The following is a 19,342-nucleotide window of genomic DNA, read 5'->3' on the forward strand; positions in this document are numbered from 1 at the left end:
CGCTGGCCAATCTGCCGCCCAGTGCGGGCAGTGCCACGCCGGGCAGCCTGAGCTTGAGCAGCGCCAATCTGCTGGGCAGTCCAGCTGGCGGCGGTGCGCCCATGAATCGCGCCATCTCACCTGGCTCGGGCAGCCACGAAACCTTGGAGTCGGCGGATGAGAATCGGCAAATCGATTCGGACTATCTGGATGACGATGATGAGCCCAAGTTTCGACGCAATCGCACCACCTTCAGTCCGGAGCAGCTGGAGGAGCTGGAGAAGGAGTTCGACAAGAGCCACTATCCGTGCGTAAGCACACGGGAGCGTCTCTCCAGTCGCACCAGCCTGAGCGAGGCGCGGGTGCAGGTAAGTGCCACTTACTTTTCAGCTGCCGCTGTGGGGCAAAGCCTAACCCTGGACGCGTATCTCTTTGGTTCCTGCTCTTCAGGTTTGGTTCTCGAACCGACGCGCGAAATGGCGTCGCCATCAGCGAATGAATCTGCTCAAGCGGCAGCGCTCCAGTCCCGCCAATCCCATACACTCGCAGCAGTCGAACGACGGGCCGGCCAACAGCTCCCCCACGCCCAGCACGCACAGCAATGCATCCGCGCCGACCACCCCGCACGCCCATCCGTCGGTACTGTGCGCGGACTCACCGCTGGGAGCGGCGCAGTCGCCGCCCTCCGTCATGATGCATCCGCTGCATGCGCTACCGCCGGGCCCGCCCGGTCACCACCATCACTTGCCCACGCATCCCGCAGCCCTGCAGCTCTTCAGTCATTACCATCAGCAGCAGCAGCAACAGCAGCAGCAGCAGCAACAACATTCGCCCACATCGGGTGGCGTCTGTGGCAGCCCAACGTCCAGTCTGTCGATGGGCGGAGAGCGGAGCGCGTTCCGCAGTCTGGTGGGCTCGCCCTCAGCGGCAGCCTTTGCCTTGGGCCTGGCGCGTCAGTATGCAGTCGCCGCCTCCCTGACCGTGGCCGAGGAGCAGCGCTCGCGGATGCACTATGTCGGTGGAGAGTGTGCGAATGCGGCAGCTAGTGCCACGGTGAACGTGGACAATTCGTCGTCGGACTCCGATGAGGAAATCAATGTGCACGACGACTCCGATGCTGAAATTGAGTCGCCAGTGGCAAAGGTGGGCCGCCTGTCATCCTCCGATGCACCCACAACGCTGCAGCTCCTAAAGCATGACCGGTAGGGGCCAGCTAGCGACATGTCGGTAGATTCTAATTGAAAACTTGAGTTGTGTGCGCGCTTGTGATTGACAGCGACAGTGCCCCGCGCTCCGTCCCCGCCCCCCTTGGCTCCACGCCGGCGCAGGGCGGAGGCGGTAACATTCATGTTGTGCTCCGTAACTTGAGACTGGGCGACGCTGGCGACAAAAAAAAAGTAAAAAAAAAAAAATATATAAAAACAAATCGAAAACCAAAGTTAAAATGCTGCTCACCCACTTGGCTGCGGATCGGGCTGCAGCTACGAGCTGTATTAAGTTGTGCGGCAAGCTGTAATTGCAACATGCGGCAGCTACCTGTGCGCGTGTGTCTGTGTGCGTGTGTGTGTGTGTGTGTGTGTGTGGACATGCCTAAAATTAAACTCAAATTGTAACTAATACGTACTACTAGATGCACCACTTGCTCCACTTTGTTCACTCACTTTTTCTCTTATGGCACACTATTTTATTTATATATATATATACTTATATATAATTTTTTATTCATTGCCGGCCGTAGGTCGCCTCGCAGGTGCCCGGCTTACCTCATCACCATTTAAGGCTATAGCGTATGCAATATTTATCTGTAACTTAGCCCTAGCCTAGGCTTAAGCTTAGCCATGTATGCTCAGATAACTACTACACATATACATACGTATATATATATATACACATATATATATACATATTTATTAAGATACGTATGTGTGTGTGCCCGTGCCGCGTGACTGTCAATGTCTATATAGACAGTTGTATATAGGCACCTATGTACTGCGTGTACATTTGTATTTGGTTGCGTTTTGAACTGATATTGATACACTCCGATATAGCGTTAACTGAACTCAAAGTAACTATATATTTTGTCTCTCAAAGAAGGCAGAGACGCAATAATAAACTGTTGAACAAATTACATTTAAATGGTTTCCGTAGTTCGAGAGAGATTCAAATGATAAATTAATGTTATTAAAAATATTAAAAAATATTTAAAAAAAGTAAATTATTTATAGCTATCGCTTTATTATCTGCCTCAGCAGCTTGTAAAAGCTTTGAAAAACGAAGGAATTTCCCCATAAATGGAATCTTTCAGCAACAGTTTTTACTATATTTCAGTTGTTTACCTTTAAGGTAAGTTAAGATATAAGCCAAGGTAACATATATATATTTAGAAAGAATTGTAAGATAATGATATGGAAAAGCAATATCGCCTTTGAATTTCGGCTTACATTCAGAAAAAAAACAAGCTCTTACAATTACATAAATTAATTGGAGCACATCAATGCATTCGGTAAACACTTAAACGTTTATACAATTGGTCAGAATTCACGAAAAAAATCATTATTTTAATTTAAATTTATTTGTTCCTGGCGTACAATTGCCAACAAAGTCAAATAACGAGCGACAACGAAAGGGGGGATTTATATATGACAGCTACAGAAAGCACAGCCAATGAGCATAAATAAGCATTTAACACTCAAAAGCTTCTTAAAACGTTATTAAATATTAATTTAATCAATATTCATTGTGTGCCGCCTGACAGAAACTGAAATAGAAACATAAACAGAAATCAAATTGGAAAGAAACAAACATGGGCGGACATGGCAGGGGGAAAGAGATGGTAGATGGTAAATGGTAAATGAAATCGAAAATCAATATCAGAAAAATACGCGCATAGAAATCGCTTAAATTTCGAGTGTAATGGCCAATATGTCCAAATCTGGTTGATAACATCGACATTTTAATTATAACCAAATGAAGCCGCGCACACACACTGCCCAGCCCGGCCACATAGACACGGTGCGGGGGCAAGGGCTGGCACCTGGAGCTGAGCTTGGGATGGCGACGGCGACGTTGCCCGAGCTAACCGATTAAAAATGCAGAGTCAACTAAGCACATAAATCAATGTAAATTATGGTGTTAACAAAAGGCGAACGCGGCGCGTTCGGATCACAAGCTGCCTGCGACTGGGTTTGGTTAAGTTCTTTGAGCCCGATCTGGCTCTGGCCGAGATTTAAATGAGTCGCCTCGCGTTGAGCATGTTGTGCACTCGTATTTATACGTATTTCGAATCTGATAAGAGCGCTCTGCCTCGTCGCTGTCGCTGTCGATGCTTAGATGCGAACGACTGATGATGCGTCTTCGGATTGGATTGGATTGGATTGGATTGGATCGGATCGGATGATGGTACCAATACTGGATGCTCAATCTGATCCGTGCAAGCGTGCGCCCAGTCGCACACAAACACACACACACACACACACACCGTTTTAATTTGCTTGAGTTTTTATGAGCCACCCCCATGCCCCTCGCTCTGACTTCGAGTCCGATTCCGATTCCGACTCTGGCTTATTCTAATTTAGTGCTCGGGCTGGTCGTGAGCATTCCTTTAATAAATTTAAATCACCATCTATTGAAAATATTTTCACCTCTCGCTTCATAAATTATGCCTAAATAATACATGTGCACACCTGTGTTTGCGCGCGTGTGTGTGTGTGTTCGTGCATTTATGCTTTATACATATATGCTGACACATGTGTGTGTACCAGGCCAGGCCAATCTGTTGTCTGCTTGTTGATATACAATTTGTTGCTGGGCCTGGCCTCACATAAAGATTTGCGGCAACCCCCTTTGGCCACAGCCCAGGCCTAGCACGCCCCTGTGCCGAACGAGTCCAGTCCATCAACATCAGAGGCCCAGACCCTGACAAAGTGGCGCTCTCATGAGCGCCATATAATCGCAGTCAAACATTTTTACGATCGCCGTCGCCGCAGCTGGCCGAAGCTGGAGCTGGAGCTGGAGCTGGAGCTGGACACTTGGCCACATTTAGGATGTGCTTGTGCTGTTTGTTGCCGCGTGTTGTTCTTTTGGGTTTTACAGTAAAATTGCTCAGCGCTCGCAACATTGTTGAAAGATCTTTTGCAATTCCACTGTTGATCAGTGCGCACAGTTTTTATCGCTTGGGTTGGCTGAAATCGATGAACTTTACTCGGGCTCTGGCGAGCCCACAGCCTTGGCTGCTTTTGCCTCCCTGGCGCTTGAAACTCGGATCCTCACCGCCGCCACCACCCGCCAACGGGGGGGACCGGTGATAAATCTGTTGGCACAGCCGACACAACATTTCCATCTCATAGTCTTAAATGGACCATAAAAGCGCGAAATCGCAACACGCGCAATAACTAAAGTTAGTAACGTTAACTAATACAACAACATTGTTGCCAACCCAACTGCCTGCCCTTGGTGCCTGCCAACAATCACCCCAGCTCCTCACCACCTTACCAGCTCGCCGCCTACCAATCCCTCGAGGATCATAGAATGGTTTGCCAAATTGATTTTAAACGAAACCTGGGTTTCATTATTCTTTTAAAGTTCTTTATTGTTTAAAATAGTTGAAAAGCTTTGGGAAAACTACACCCGCTTATTTAAAATTTGAAAATTCAGGGTACAAAATATGCAGGAAAATTGTTTGGCAATTTCCCCTTGATGCGCGAAAATTCCGGATCCATGTAAGTTTTTCCAAAATCGGCAAAAACAATTACAATCGGTGTATGTTATTACGTATGTATTTATGTATGTATGTGTGTGTGTGTGAGAGTGCGTGTGTGTGTGTGTGTATATATGTATGTATGTGTGTATGTATGTATGCGTGTAAGTTGGCTTCTACACCAATGGTAGCCCAATATGTCTTATGGCGAAGCAAATTTAAATAAGAAAACGTATTTATTAATGCTGCCCTCCTCCTCGATTCTCAAAATTTTAAGTAAGCTTGCAGGCTTCACCTATGAATTAGTCGCAGGCGGGCTTCAACTCTTGAAGCTGTTGAGCCGGGGGACAGGAGGAGGACCAAGGTAGGTATGTAGGTATGTAGGTATGTAGGTATGTAGGTATGTAGGTATGTAGGTATGTAGGTATGTAGGTATGTATGTATGTAGGTATGTAGGTATGTAGGTATGTAGGTATGTAGTATGTATGTATGTATGTATGTATGTATGTATGTATGTATGTATGTATGTATGTATGTATGTATGTATGTATGTATGTATGTATGTATGTATGTATGTATGTATGTATGTATGTATGTATGTATGTATGTATGTATGTATGTATGTATGTCTGTCTGTACGTATGTATGTGTGTGTGTGTGTGTGTGTGTGTGTGTGTATGTGTGTGTGTGTGTGTGTGTGTGTGTGTGTGTGTGTATGTGTGTGTATGTGTGTGTATGTGTGCGTATGTATGGATGTATATGCATATATGCATGCGATGCATAAGTAAGGCTCGCGTGCTTTCTCGACTTAAAGGAGGAGGTGACCCAGCAGGAGGAGGAGACCCAGCAGGAGGAGGCGACCCAGCAGGAGGAAGCGACCCAGCAGGAGGAGGCGACCCAACAGGAGGAGGCGACCCAACAGGAGGAGGCGACCCAGCAGGAGGAGGCGACCCAGCAGGAGGAGGCGGCCCAGCAGGAGGAGGCGGCCCAGCAGGAGGAGGCGGCCCAGCAGGAGGAGGCAGACCAGCAGCAGCTGGAGAAGAAGGAGGTTCGCCACGCTGCAAATTAAAAAAGTTTATTTTAAACGGTGCTGTACTCTGCGAAATGTTTTCCTTCCATGCAAATCTTAGGAACTTAAGTAAGTCTCGCATGTTCAACGATTAGTTAGAGGAGCAGTATGAGGAGGATTAGTAAGAAGGAGGGCGATCTGGTGCCGGATGAATTATGTGGATATGGGTATGTACACATGTATTTAGATTTGAATTTTTTAAGGCTAATATAAGTGCATGTAACATATTTATGTAATTATTTATGCAGTCATGCATACATGCACGTAAATTTTCTTTTATTATACGCAGGCTAAGATTACTTTTCGCTACTCTCCAAATTTAAAATAACGTCTTACTAAATGTTGCCTTTCTATGCGATCCCATAAATGTAGGTTCGGCTCGCATGCTAAAACGGTGGAGCTGAGGAGCGGAGCGGGAAGCGAAGGCGTACCAGCATGAGGAGGACATGTTTAAATGTCCTGTATATGAGTGGATTTGGGTATGTACGTATGCATGTATGTGTGTAAGTGTGCATGTATGTATGTTTTTTTATACATCACTTAGGCTGACGTTTACTTCCCGCTGCCTTGGAAATAAAAAAAAAATCAAGGCTCACATGTTAAAAATGTAGTGTAGCAGCTGCAGGAGGCGAATACGGATCAGCAGTGGGAACTATGTATATGTCCTGTATATGTGTGGATATGGGTATGTATTTGTATGAGAATTTAACCAGATTCATTTCCCGATGTGCTGCTTTTAGTCTAATCCGCTCTAACCTACCTTTGTTTATTTTTTTCAGGTGATTTGTTGATTTGAAGGAACGCTCTACTAATGAAAGGTAAACTAATTGTAAACTAATTGTGCATCTATATGGGAATTTTCAGGTAAGTACACGGATTACCTCCTTTTTATAAAAAATGCTAAGCTCATAAAAAATGAAATTTAAGAAATCTCTTCTAATTAGAAATTCGCTTTTGTTTAGACTAAGTTAGTGAAGTCGAATGTTTGAAAAATTTAACATATAAGTTTGGTTTATCTACATATTTTTTACATTACTTTGGGCGCTATGCAGCTTTAGAATTTAAGGCGTGGGTAGTTTGAAAAGTTATAAGCATGAACAATAGGAATTCTACCGATAAATGCTGATAAATACTCTTGCAGCTCCCGCTCAGGTCGAGCCGAGCTCAGGTGCTGTTAATGAGCAAAGTGATTAAATTGTGTGCATTTGTATTTGTCCGCTCCTTAAATGAGCTCGCGCTTTCAACGCGTTGCGACCGAGTGATTTTGTCTCGTTGTCATCTCATTAGGAATCGGGCGATAAGACAAATTTGTTTTCTTTGTTTATAACTTTATGCAGATACAGGTTTCCAAGTGCCGTGCGCTGCACGCATCGGGCATCTCAGCACAGCCGAACGCCCGGCAGTGCATGGCCAGCTCCCTGCCTAGGATAGGGCATCAAAGTGCCGGCAGGGTCTGGCTGGCCAGAGAAAAGTTCAAGCGGTCGACCAAAAGAAGAGTTATATTTAATCTCTGTCGCTTTGGAAGCTACAAGCAGCCACCACAAAAATGGAATGCTAAGCATTGATTTTGGATTTTCAATTCAAATTGGTTTTGTTTTGTGTTCGTCTTGTGTTTCACTGCGCCGCGACATCAGCTGCGGCAGCAGCAGCAGCAGCAGCAGCAGAAGCAGCTGCCGCCTGACATCTTCATTAACGAGGAGTGTGATCAAAAGAGTAATGAGGTGTTGATAGTGCCCGAAAGCCAAAGGCAACTTGTAGATTCCCGTGGCCTTAATTAAGAATAGCAGCAGCAACACAATAACAATCACATGTTTATGAGCAGCAGCATTTAGTTTAGTCTAGTATGTCCCCAGAAAAAATTATAATATATTCTATTATTAACATTATTATTAAAGTTACAGCTTGGGTTTCTTTCTTTTAAGGTAAGCTTGATTATGTGTTTTAAGTGATATTATCTATAACTATCCTATATAACTTCTAAAAGCTGCTTTCTAGTTTTTTGGGTTCCTTTTGAAGAGTTTGCATAGATCTGACTTAAGTAGTCCGAACTTATGATTATCCCTAGTTTTCGCAATAAGATTCACAGCCCACTTATACTAGGTAATCCGAATCAGCATTTCTTGATTTTTCGGGTCAAATCCATATCCCATTGTGTGTCTCTGAAAGTCTATAGTTAAGCTTGGTTCACAGATAAAAGCTCATGAGTTAAGCATCTTATAGCATCATCTTTGGCATACTCATATTTAGAATTCTGGAATTTTTCGACATTTCGATTTGCATTTGATAAATTTGTGCTAATATTTTGTTAAATTTGTTTTTGTTTTGGCCCAGCCCGTGCTCAGTTCTGTTGTATTGTAAAGCGTCCAATTAGCGGACGGCTACCGAATTATGATCAATTATTATGAATTGATTTGGGGACTATTATAAATCGGTTTATTTCGCATTGATTTTGCAGCATTGTGCAGGCTAACTGGAGACTGTCTAAGCCGACTAACAAAGCAGCACACATGAGTTATTAGCGGGATTCGGACAGACGCAGACAATGTCCAATCAAAGAGCCGAGGCGGCAACTGTTGCTACTCCACTTCAGACCACTTAGTTCGCGCATAAACCTCGGCATTCTAATGGGTTAAATGGGCTAGGGAAGGGGGGCCTCTTCACAGTGCGGCGCAATTAACCTAAAGCTATGTCGCTGTGCGTAATTAAAATGCATTCCCGCGCCTGCGCCGAGAAATGGTCTTTAACTATCTATCTATTGTTCTCCGCTTGCCTAGGTTGGTGACAGTCTTTGGGGGCGACTACTACTACAAAAACAAGCAGAGGAATGTTAAATGGCATTTTTAGGTTGCTTGAACACAAGATTTATTGCCTGTCCCAAAATCACAGAAGACCGTTGTTGGGGCTGCCGCTGCCGCAGTCGCAGCCGCAGCGGTCAAATCAAACCAAAACAAAAGCCAGTTCGAGTTTAGATGCAGCCGATCATGTTGCAGCAAATCACGCATAAATGAAGTCGACAAAGCCAACCTTAACATTAGCATTGACATTAACGTTAACGTTAGCGTTAGCGTTAACGTATTCATGCGCCTTCTTCGCCCACTAATTGAGCCGGCAACACCAGCGACACGGAACCCAAAACCCAACCAATCCCACTGATAAGCGGCAGCCAGACGAAGACTTGGAGCTCTGGGGATCGGTTCGAGTGGAGTTTGTGCTGCCGTTGGCTAAATCTCCATTTAAATGTGAACATATATATCGGTCGGTTGGCCAGAGCCTGGGCCTGGGTGATGCGATGGCTCATAATGCATACAATATGTCTCTATAGGATTTCAGTGGCTTCATTGATTCTTATCACCCTATAAAATACATTTGGTTTGATTATTTGTATTTCTCTCGCTTTTTATAAGCCTTCCTCCACTTTGCTGTCATGTCGTTCCTGTTGTCGCCATTGTGGCTCGCCGTTGTTGGGTTTTGTGCGCCAACGTTTTATTTTTTATTTTGTATTTTATTTTTTTCTGTTCATTCAACAGAGACATAGTTGGCTGCTTTTTATTTGAAGTCGGGGCAAACGGGCATCGGGCATCGGGCCCCGTACGCATAGTGCGATTCGGTGTGTAATTTATGTCTTTATTTAGTAAAGATTTCGTTTCCTAATTTATTGTGATATCTCTTTGGGCAAACGGGCATCAACACAGTCACAGTCACAGCTCAGCCACAGCCACAGCCACAGCCGAGGCCAGAGCCGCAGCCTGAACTCCTCTGGAGTCTTGTTGCTGCCTTTCTCGACACCTTGCCACATTCGCTCCCTCATGTTCCATCACTCTCACTCTTTTAGATGCGGCTGCTGTACTGATTGTGCGCATGCGATGTCGTTTGTGCTCACCTTTTTGACCACTCATTCGTCGGCCACAGGCTGGCAGAGTCACCATCAACAACACCATCTCCATCTCCATCTCCATCCCCATCACCGTCACCTGTAGCCGTGTCAATGCTTGGCTACTTTAGGCACTGTCCCCTCGTCTGTCTTGTTGTTGTGGCCGCAGGCTTGGGCTCAGCTTCAGATTCAGTTTGAGGCTCTGAGATTCCCATTAAGAGCGTGAAGTAATCCCAATTTATCTGCTATCGCCAGATAATGCTCATCGAACAAAGTGAATTAAATTGAATTTGAAAATAGCCGCAATCGAGCAGAGTCCCCACCCATTCCCATTCTCATTCCCATTCCATATGCATTCCAAAAATTACATATTTATATGTACTATATAAGCAAGTGCAGCTTTTATTTATGCTCTGTCGTAATTTATATATTTTTTATTGCTCACTTGACCATGAGTGACGTCCATATTGAGCGCGACGCCCCAGGGCAAATAATACCAAGCCGAAAACATCTTCATTAGGAAATGGGACTGCGTTCGGAACTGAGCCGAGCTCGGCTGAGCTGAGCTGGGCTGGGCTGCAGCCCGGAGTGGCCAGCGACAAGTGCTTTTTCTTGTACGCAACGTCGAGTGGGCTAATTGGATTACTGAACACGGACGGATGCAGGGCCGGGCAGAGTTTTAGCATCGGCATCGTGTCAATTAAATCTGCGAACGAAATGCTTACATAAATTCAAAAATTGCTTACGGTGGGCATCGATTTAAATGGAACAGCAGAGGCTGAGACTCGAGCTGAGGCAGCGCAGTTGCTGCAATTTATATGCAAATTTATTAAATGCAGCCGATAGCTTTGGCTCTGTCCAGGCTCTAGCTAGCCAGGTGATAACGACGGGCCCGTAACGATATTATGACGTCGATTATGATTGCGCCGCGACGTCGGCAACGCCGGAGACAAAGTAATTTGCATACAAATGGTGAATGCTCGTGCTCAGTGTCGGTTGCGCTTCGTGATTTTCCGGTCAGATTTGGCGGGGTCGGATCTGATCGGATCGGAGCGGATCGGATCGACGCGGTTCGACGTGGTAATTAGATTGTTAATTTATGCGACGACGACGAAGACGGAGACCAGCCATATGGCGGCAGTTTCAGTTTCAGCGGAATCCGATCCAGATTCGACACTAAGCGAGGCTGGAAACGTCAGGCCCATGCATCGAGTACCCAAGTACGAACACCAGCAGGCGAAGCAATCCTCCATGATTTATAGCTGAGACGGCCCGTTTTATGTTTTATTTGCTGCGCTGTGACAATCGCCGACACCGACATTTGCATGGATCGCTTGTTGCACCGCCTCGACAATCGGCCAGTCGCCCAGTCTCCCAGTCTCCCAGTTGCCACTCGCGAATGCGACATTAAAGGGCATTCTGCTGTCAGCACCGCTGCACACTCGCAGCTGTCCGGCTGGCTGACACCTGTGTGAGATCTGCTGATGTGACTTTCGGAGTCGCGAATCTCGCAACAGACTTTATTAGTCGCCAAACACAGATTGCAGCCAGCTAGCTAGTTTGCTGAGGCACCCCTCCGTCTGCTCCGGTTGCTCCTGATGCAGGTACTCCACACTAATTGCTGGCAATTAATTTACACGCGTGTATTTTACACATTTGGGTTATGTGCTAATTTCTACACAATGTGCATGACGGATGGCGATAAAGAGGCGCTGATGATGCAATGACATAATAAAGACGACAACGACAGCGGCACACAATGCCACCACCCCTGCTGCCCCTGCGCCTCCTCTGACAGTGGAATATGCAAATACTATGCGCCGATAAAGATCACGCCGTACAAACAATAAACAGCGGCAACATCAGCAACGGCAGCGGCAACAACAGCAGGCAACAGCAGCAAGAAGAGTGCTCTTGACGGGAGTGCCCGACTAGCAGATACCCTGGGTTAAGCTGCCCCTACAAGCACTTTAGCTTCCCTTCTGTGTATATGTGCGCACATTCTGCAGCTGTGCTTCTTTGTTGCATGCATTTGTGCACAATTGTTACACCCTTCCATCCATGTTCAACTGATCCAGGGTATAACCAGAGCAACAACGATCGCTGCTAACTGTTGTCTGTTGCTGTCATGTTGACAATTGGTCGTTGGCTTTGTTTTGGCCCCGTTGTTATTATTGTTGCAACAATTAACACACAATGCTGGCTAAGCAAAAGGGTTGCCGTTGCTGTTGCTGTTGCCGCTCTTGTGTGCAGGTGGTCCTCCTGCTACCGCTCCTGCTCCTGTTCCTGCTGCTACTGCGGCTGCTTCCACTTATGCAAAACGAATTCAATTAACACCTTAGCATAAAACATAAAATGTCTACGGACTTTCTGAATGCTGTGCGCGGTGGCACGCAGGTCTCGTTGCTTTCGTCACCCTTGTCGTGGCCAGCAGTCGGATTCGACCCAGGCCTGCGCAGCGGGCGACAACAACCACAATAACAACAAGAACAACAGCAACAACTCATTGAGCAGAAGCAGAGCGCAGAGCTATTGGGGTAATCGGCACGCCAACGCCACGTCCGCTGCGGCGGCCACCAGGAAGACGAGCAAGACATCGCCCGGCCGACAGGTGAAAACATGAAAGGAAACGCAACTGCTGGCTCTAGGGGCGCCGCCAGTAACCATGGCCAGTGGCCAGTGGTGGTGCTCGCGAGCTCGCCTAGTTATTTATGTGACAAAATTTTGCAAATAATTGGATTGACTGATCAAAGCGATAGGCAGGCGAATGTTCTCAACAGTCGGGAATCGGTACTCGCGAGTGGGTATACAGAGCGTGGAACAGGAATTGGAATTTAATTCAATTAAATGCGTACTGCGCTGCAATACCTCAAATGGACTGCCAGTTGTTATTGTTAACCAGTTAAGCGAGGCAGTCGCACAGGCAACGACAGCTGACCCAGCTGACCCCTGTTGACGTTTTGTGATGTCTTCATCTGATGAATGACCAGCTCGTACCTGAATGATGAGTGCTCATGTTTAGACTGACGCTTATTAAATATGTGCAGCGGTTGCGACAACTTGCAGCTGATAAGCAGCAGCCTTGTGGCAACACACGATTCGAGATCGCAATCGGCTCAAGTAACGACAAAAGCTTTCCCATAACTCTCCAGAATGCCCCAGAAGCTCCCCAAAATACGCAGCCTAGCCTAATTGGATTAACTGAATCCAATGAAACCGAAAACAAAATCAAATCTGAGTTACCTTTTTTTTCGTTTTGTTATGCGAATCATGTTGGGATGAGGCTGGGCAGCGGTTGGGCTCCATTGCGTCCCGACATTGAGTTTTACTTAGAAGCGTCTCATTTGAGACCATTTGCTCATTTGAGCGGATCGACGAGCTTGATGTCGAAATCTATGAGATTCACGTTCGACTTCGGCGTAATAATGATATCCATGGGAAAACATTTATCCGCTCGCCACGGTTCCATATGGGACCAGTGACTCACATAAGTCGCAGTCGAGTCGAGTCGAGTCCTACTATTTACATATAATTATGTCCAAGTAGTCGCCATCAATATTTAAGACTTGTGTAAATATCAGTTGCACTTGAGACGGGACAACGGCACGACGAGAATATTTCACGAAGGCCAATGGCAAAGCCACTTGAGTGTATCCCCCGAGCCTAATAACCCACAATTTGTGGCCACATCTACAATTGTAAGTAACTATTCTACTCTATAATTTGTGTTATTCGCCTTCGCCCAAAAAATATGTACTTCTTGTGTTCTCTTTGGTTCGGTTCAGTCGAAAAAGCCAGCACTGGTCTGATTTTTGAAAATGCAAATTATTGAATTCCAAATGCAAATAATCATTAAATTTAAATTGTGGTAAAGTCGGCGGCAGGGCTCAAAAATGTAGCCAACCAAAACGACAAACGAAAATTCGTCTCATACTCTGCGGTTAGCCTGTAGCTGGGGTAAGTTTTCATTTCCATTCCCATTTCCATTTCGAATTTCTATTTGGGTTTCGCCTCAATTATACGCTCGGTCTGCGTTTGTAGGGGGCGGCTTTTACCTTTAGCTCTGCGCCAGCTTGGAACTCGGTCAAAAGTCTGTCAACCCTTTCGGCCAGCAACACCTCTCGGAAGAGAGCCACAACGTGGCCCAAAAAGTGGTTGCGCTTCACTGGCATATATTTAATCATAATTAGCTGGGCTTCTGCTCTGCACTGACCTCTACTCCCAGTTGCACTCAACGCCACACGATGCCATCACATGGTCGTCGCTGATTGCCTCAATCCTGCATAGCGTTTGGCCAGAGCTCCACAATAAATAACTGGCGCATGATTACACTTGCAGCGACCCGCAACCAGGATGATTGCGGCGGCTACTGCAGTGGCAGTAACAGTCGCTGTGGCAGTGGCAGTCGCAGTGGCAATTGCACTTTGGCTATGGCTATGGCTATGGCTACTTATGGCCGTAAGCTGTAGTCGCACTCGTAAGTGCGCTGATCGCCATCGCGAGTACTTCCTGTGCCGGCTATTATACTCCACACACACACACACACACTTAACTGCAGTTAGAATGGCGAATGTGGGACAGGCTGGGACGCGGACTAGGCATTGGGTGCAGCTCACCTGGACACGAAGGCGTTTGCTCGTAATCGTGTTCGCCAGGCGGTCGCGTATGCGGCATATAATGACCACATTTACCATTTACCAATGGCGCATGTGCTTCTATGAGCATGTGTGTTCGTGTGTGTGTGTAGGTAATTACGTGCAATTTTCACTCCTTTCCAAGCGCAGAGCCACAGCCACAGGCTGGCTGCTTGAGTTGGCTTGTCCAACGCCAGATGGCCAGTGTCGGCCACAGCGGTCCCTCCCCCCAGACGCATTACACAACCTCCATTGTTTCCGTTTTCCGCACAATTATTACTTATACAATATGTGTATAAATTTCAAAATGTATATTTTCATATATGAAAAAAAAAAAGGTGACAGAGACGCAACCAAGTGCCGTTTCTGTTGCTGTTGCCGTTTTTACGGCCACTTAACAAATAAATAAATGGGCTGCAAATTGCCGGGCTAAAAAGCGTAGCAGGAGCAGAGCACAGAACAGGGAGAGAGAGCAAAAGAGCTAACCACAAGACAACCCCAGCCAAAACGCCAGTTTTGGCCAAGATTAATAGCTGTAATTGTTATTCATTGAGCGCCGCGCTCTGCTATTGTCTCAACACTTGGCCGTCATTCGGAGTTGCCGGAACCGGAGCCGGGCCAAGCAGCTGCCATTTGGCTAACATCTTAAACCGCAAAGTCTGCCAAATTGCCGCATCTCTGGCTGCCAACCGAACCAAATTGAAATGTTCGCCCAAGCGATGCGATAATATTTATTGAATTTTCAATTATTTACATAAGCTATCAGGACGACCCAATAAATTGCACGGAATATAGGCATAAACGAATAGAGCCTCTGCAATTATTGAAAATTGTCCGTAATTGCAAGGAATTAATTCTAATTTGGCATGCTAGCTAATGATAGCACATTTTGTATGCATCCACTCGTATGCCATGGGCAGATCATTTGCTCCTTTTCGGTTCCCAGAGAACAGAAATACGGCCTTGCTATGCGAAGGATTTATAGTCTGATTTTATTTAATATGTTTCCCTTTAGGTATATAATATGCTGGTTCTATTTTTATAAATGTCTTACCTTACTTCTTCTCTCTATTTCATCAGATTGTCTTGCTTATCCCTTAATTTCAACTCTTACTCACGCTTTAACTTGGCTTATTAAAATTTTTCCTAATTTCCTGTAAAAGGCCATTTCCGAGATTTTAGTCTTGCTTAAGATAAATATTTGAGACTGATTAAATAATAGTAAGATACCTTTGGCGAGAGAGAGAGATACTCTCGTTTACCTGCCCTCTTTCTCCTCATATAACCTTACTATGCTCTTCTCATGACTTCTAGTAAGCATATTTGAATCTCTGACGTCCTGGATCTCTTCCCGCCTTTCTATCTGATTTTCATAATCTCCAAACAATGCTCAATAGAACATATGTAATCAAATTGGTATAGCTCTAGACATTTAGCGACTGTTTGTTTAAAAGCAAAGAGGTCAACAGAAATGGCAGCAGAAAGCAAAGACGAACAAAGCAACAGACCGAATGAGAGGGGCTGAGGGTCCGGGATGGGGCGGTCGTGGTTGGGTCGGGCGTGGATTCACGGACGTGCTCGGCGCAGAGCCAACGAACAATGTGCAAGTGAAGCCCCATAAATATTGTTTAATCGATGTTTGCTCTACGTTTTATTGCATTTATGGCGTTTTTAATGAGCGCGCCTCTCCGCGCTCTGGGGCCGCAGCGGCGCACTGGGCGGCGGGGCGTTTTAGTGCAACATTTTAATTTTATGCCACGCATGGCGAGCGGTAATGGCTGCCCGAGCGGCCAGAGGGGCGACTTGTAAGCCGCTAGCGAAAGCGGTCGCCGATGGGTTAGAATGGTGAGCGGGGTTGCGGGGCAGCGCAAATGCGGTCGCAGTCGCTGCCAATAGGCTTACAACGTTTTTGCCAGTGACTTTGAACCGACGCTCCAGTTGCCGTTGGGTCTGACCGCTGGGTTCCAGGCGCAGCAGACAGCGGAGAGGGGGGCGGTACGTCAATAGGCCGCGACGCATCCGTGTCTGCGAAATTGACATTCATCAGCAATTAATTTTGTGCGCCTCGGCAACAATGTATTAGCTGGCGAGGAGCGCAGGGGAGGGGAAATGGCCGTGTCCCGAGGCAGAGATTGGGTTGCCAATTGGCTCGTAAAAAGCAGATTATGCTCGCCGTTGCTGTTGTGGATGTTGCCAAAGTTGCGGCGGGTATTGGCCAACTTAATCTTATCGCTTTAACGGTGATTTAGCACTCCAGCGAGAGCGAACGCCTCCGCCTCCGCCTCCGCCTTCGCCTCGGGCTCCGAGTGAGCCAAGTCTGTGCTGCAGATGCGGCCATTAAAGTATCTCATCAAGTTTTATCGACCATTAAAATGAAATCCGTATTTAATTAACCAGCCCAAAATGTGAGCATGAATTGGCATCGCCAGGCGCGCACAATTCCAATACCGACCCGAGTCCCAAGCTCCAAGTCCAATCCTGTTGCTCCTTGAGCCGCGCTCCCAGCTAGTTTGTTGCTGATTATGGTTATGTTGAGTGTTGTGGCCAAACATGCCCGTTGCCACATTGAGCTTTTGGCCATGTTCGACCTCCAGCGCAATTCGGAGTACTCCATGTGTGTGTGTGTGTGTGTGTGTAACCTCTGGCCACAGTGTGCTAAATTGCTTAACCCTAACAAGGCGCACGTCTTGGACCATCTGACAGGGTGTTGAGTGGCAGATTACATGCATTAGGCTGCCACTACGCAAGCTGCCGCGCCCCCCTGTCCTCCACTAGCCGAGCGCTGTTGCACATTTATCGCGCCTTGACAAATTTACGGCTTGTAATTGCAGTCAGCCTGAAAATGAAACCGGCGAAAAATCCACAACTTCATAAACACACAGACAGCTCCGCAATACTCGCTTCCACTGGCCCGGCCCGGACCACGCCGACCAGGCCGTCAGTCCGTCAGGCTCCCGATTCGGTCGATTGTCGGCCAATTGTCGGGCTCTGTCTTTTGGCCGCTTATCGCCAGTTGGTTTTCCGCGCGCGCTACCCAGCAATTTGCGACTTTGGTTTCCTGCTGGCCCTGCGATCTGGCTGCAGATGCCGATTCCTCGTGAACCTCGCCTGCGCCTTCAACTCTGTGCACTTCATGTTTCAATTTTCAGTAGACTTGATGCTCACACGGCGCCTTTCACTGCGAATTCGCATTGAAATGGCCCGCATTGACTGGACTGTAATGCCAGCGGAAGTATCTGACCGCCCAACCCCCCCCCCCCCGCCCGCTCTGTGTGTGTGCCATAATTTACAAATAAATGTGGCGGCCAGCTGGTCGAGCGGCCACGTCACGCCAGCGCCAGCAGGCACAACACACACACACACCCCCCGCCGGACGGACTGGACTCTGTCTGACTGGCCAGTAACAGTAGCCGCTGCGCGCCCACACACCCTCATTTCGGGGATGCGGGTGCGCGTGCTGATAGCCGGCCATTAGAATGCGTCAGCCATGTTTTGCCCATTTGGCTTTGTCGCGACGGGTCCACCCTAAGTGGACACTCCAAGCTCCGAGCTGCAGGCAATTACTCATTCCGCAACATAATTCACAGATAATGGGATATTTACCAGAAATGAAAACATTTTCGACTGCTGGTAATCCATAAAAAAAAAAGAGTTTCTAATTGCATCGTTATATACTCTAGCTAAATATAAAGAAATTGCAATCAAGGAATGAATAAGTTTCGAATATGAAGAACATTTTACGAAATTTACTAAGTTTAAATGTATTTAATCTCGATGCCAAATTGAGAACAGAAATATAATAGAATTGAAGTTGCTTTGTAGTTTTGCCGAAATCGATAGTTATCGATTTTTTCCCATCGAAAAGCAACTTGATCTAATTAGTGTATGTGATCCTTTGTTCTGGCCTGCAGATTGCCGATATCTTAAAAAAATAGACAACTTTTCATTTTGCATGATATAAAAGTTCCGGGTTGATATAAGATCATATTAATATGCTGCACATGCATAGGAAGCTTTATAAAGCTAATAAGTCAAAATAACTGACAGAACTAAAAATGAGGTTCATACAAAGACTTAATTATGTACTTTGTTCCTAAACGAGCGTTTAGTTTGTATAGAAGAGAAAGACAGACATATGTCTATATCAACTCGTCTCAATGGTAATCAAGAATATATATAGATTATATAGATACATATGTATATATAATGGGGTCGGCGGCGTCTAGTTCTATTAAATTAGAGAAAAACTCTACCAGGTGCACCTGTTTAGCCATATTATTTTTGCACGGCGAATAATGAGGCAATTTTCAAGGAAATCTATTGAATTTTAAAAGTTGAAGTCTTGGAATTAGCTATAATAGAGCATGTTTGTCAGAATGCAGCTGTACACCGAGAATACTTCCCAGGGAATATACGTTTTTAGTTAGGGCATAAAATAAAATGAAAGTGTTACGCGCGATAATTGAGAAAGTGCCGAAAACAGAAGGCTGACCGAGACTGAGAGACTGCGCATCCTGAAGTGATGGTATCTGCAACTGTCTATGGTCTAGTGCGGGGATAAAAAATGAAGAGGACGTGATCCACAAAAATACAAAATAAAAACGAGAAATGAAATATGAATTGCTGTTTAAAATGTGTGTTCTGTGTGTACAACGTGGCGCTATCGCCGACCACGGGCTGATTGATGGTTGCGCGCCTACGCAGCAAAGGCAAAAGTGAGCGGGGAAAATTAAATGGTATTATTAAAAGGTAACAAGCTAAACGCCTTTTAAAATTTCGATGAGCGACAACGCTGGACACCGGGCAAAACAGAGAATGGAGAAAAAAAAAAAAGAGCTGCGAACGCTTTATTTATGCATTAGCGTCGAGCCGCGGCTGCACCTGCCACAACGGAGGCGACGAACCCTGTTCTCATCCTGGCCAAGTGAGTGAGTGACTGGAACAGGAGCAGCCCTTGCAACTGGCCACTACTGTGGATTTAAATAAATTCCAAATTAAGAAAAACGCCGAACAAAGGGTTCCCAAAGCGTTTTCCACATGCTAACACACCCCCTCTCCACTCTCTCTCTCTCTCGGCCAGATCCAGACCCCAT

At 46.2% G+C, this 19,342-nt stretch overlaps 1 protein-coding gene and 2 long non-coding RNA genes across 3 annotated transcripts in view; all 3 read left to right on the top strand.

Annotated features, from left to right (window-relative positions):
* eyg (eyegone) overlaps window positions 1–1,438 on the top strand; it is a 4,375-nt gene extending 2,937 nt beyond the window's left edge. Inside the window, exons 4-5 of the mRNA XM_032434683.2 lie at window positions 1–347; window positions 430–1,438. The exon at window positions 1–347 is cut by the window's left edge and continues 225 nt beyond it. Of these exons, the coding sequence (XP_032290574.1) occupies window positions 1–347; window positions 430–1,185 (1,103 nt within the window). The 3' untranslated portion in view covers window positions 1,186–1,438. The remainder of the gene's footprint in view (window positions 348–429) is intronic.
* Window positions 1,439–6,121: 4,683 nt separating this feature from the next.
* LOC138911130 (uncharacterized) lies at window positions 6,122–7,024 on the top strand. The gene is made up of 3 exons (XR_011416473.1): window positions 6,122–6,223; window positions 6,289–6,429; window positions 6,524–7,024. It is a non-coding gene; the product is annotated as an uncharacterized lncRNA (long non-coding RNA).
* A 962-nt stretch (window positions 7,025–7,986) lies between these two features.
* Window positions 7,987–9,126, top strand: LOC138911122 (uncharacterized). The gene is made up of 2 exons (XR_011416457.1): window positions 7,987–8,438; window positions 8,519–9,126. It is a non-coding gene; the product is annotated as an uncharacterized lncRNA (long non-coding RNA).
* Window positions 9,127–19,342: the final 10,216 nt, after the last annotated feature.

This window comes from Drosophila virilis, chromosome 3 (assembly GCF_030788295.1).
Source record: "Drosophila virilis strain 15010-1051.87 chromosome 3, Dvir_AGI_RSII-ME, whole genome shotgun sequence".
Taxonomy (NCBI): Eukaryota; Metazoa; Arthropoda; class Insecta; order Diptera; family Drosophilidae; genus Drosophila; species Drosophila virilis.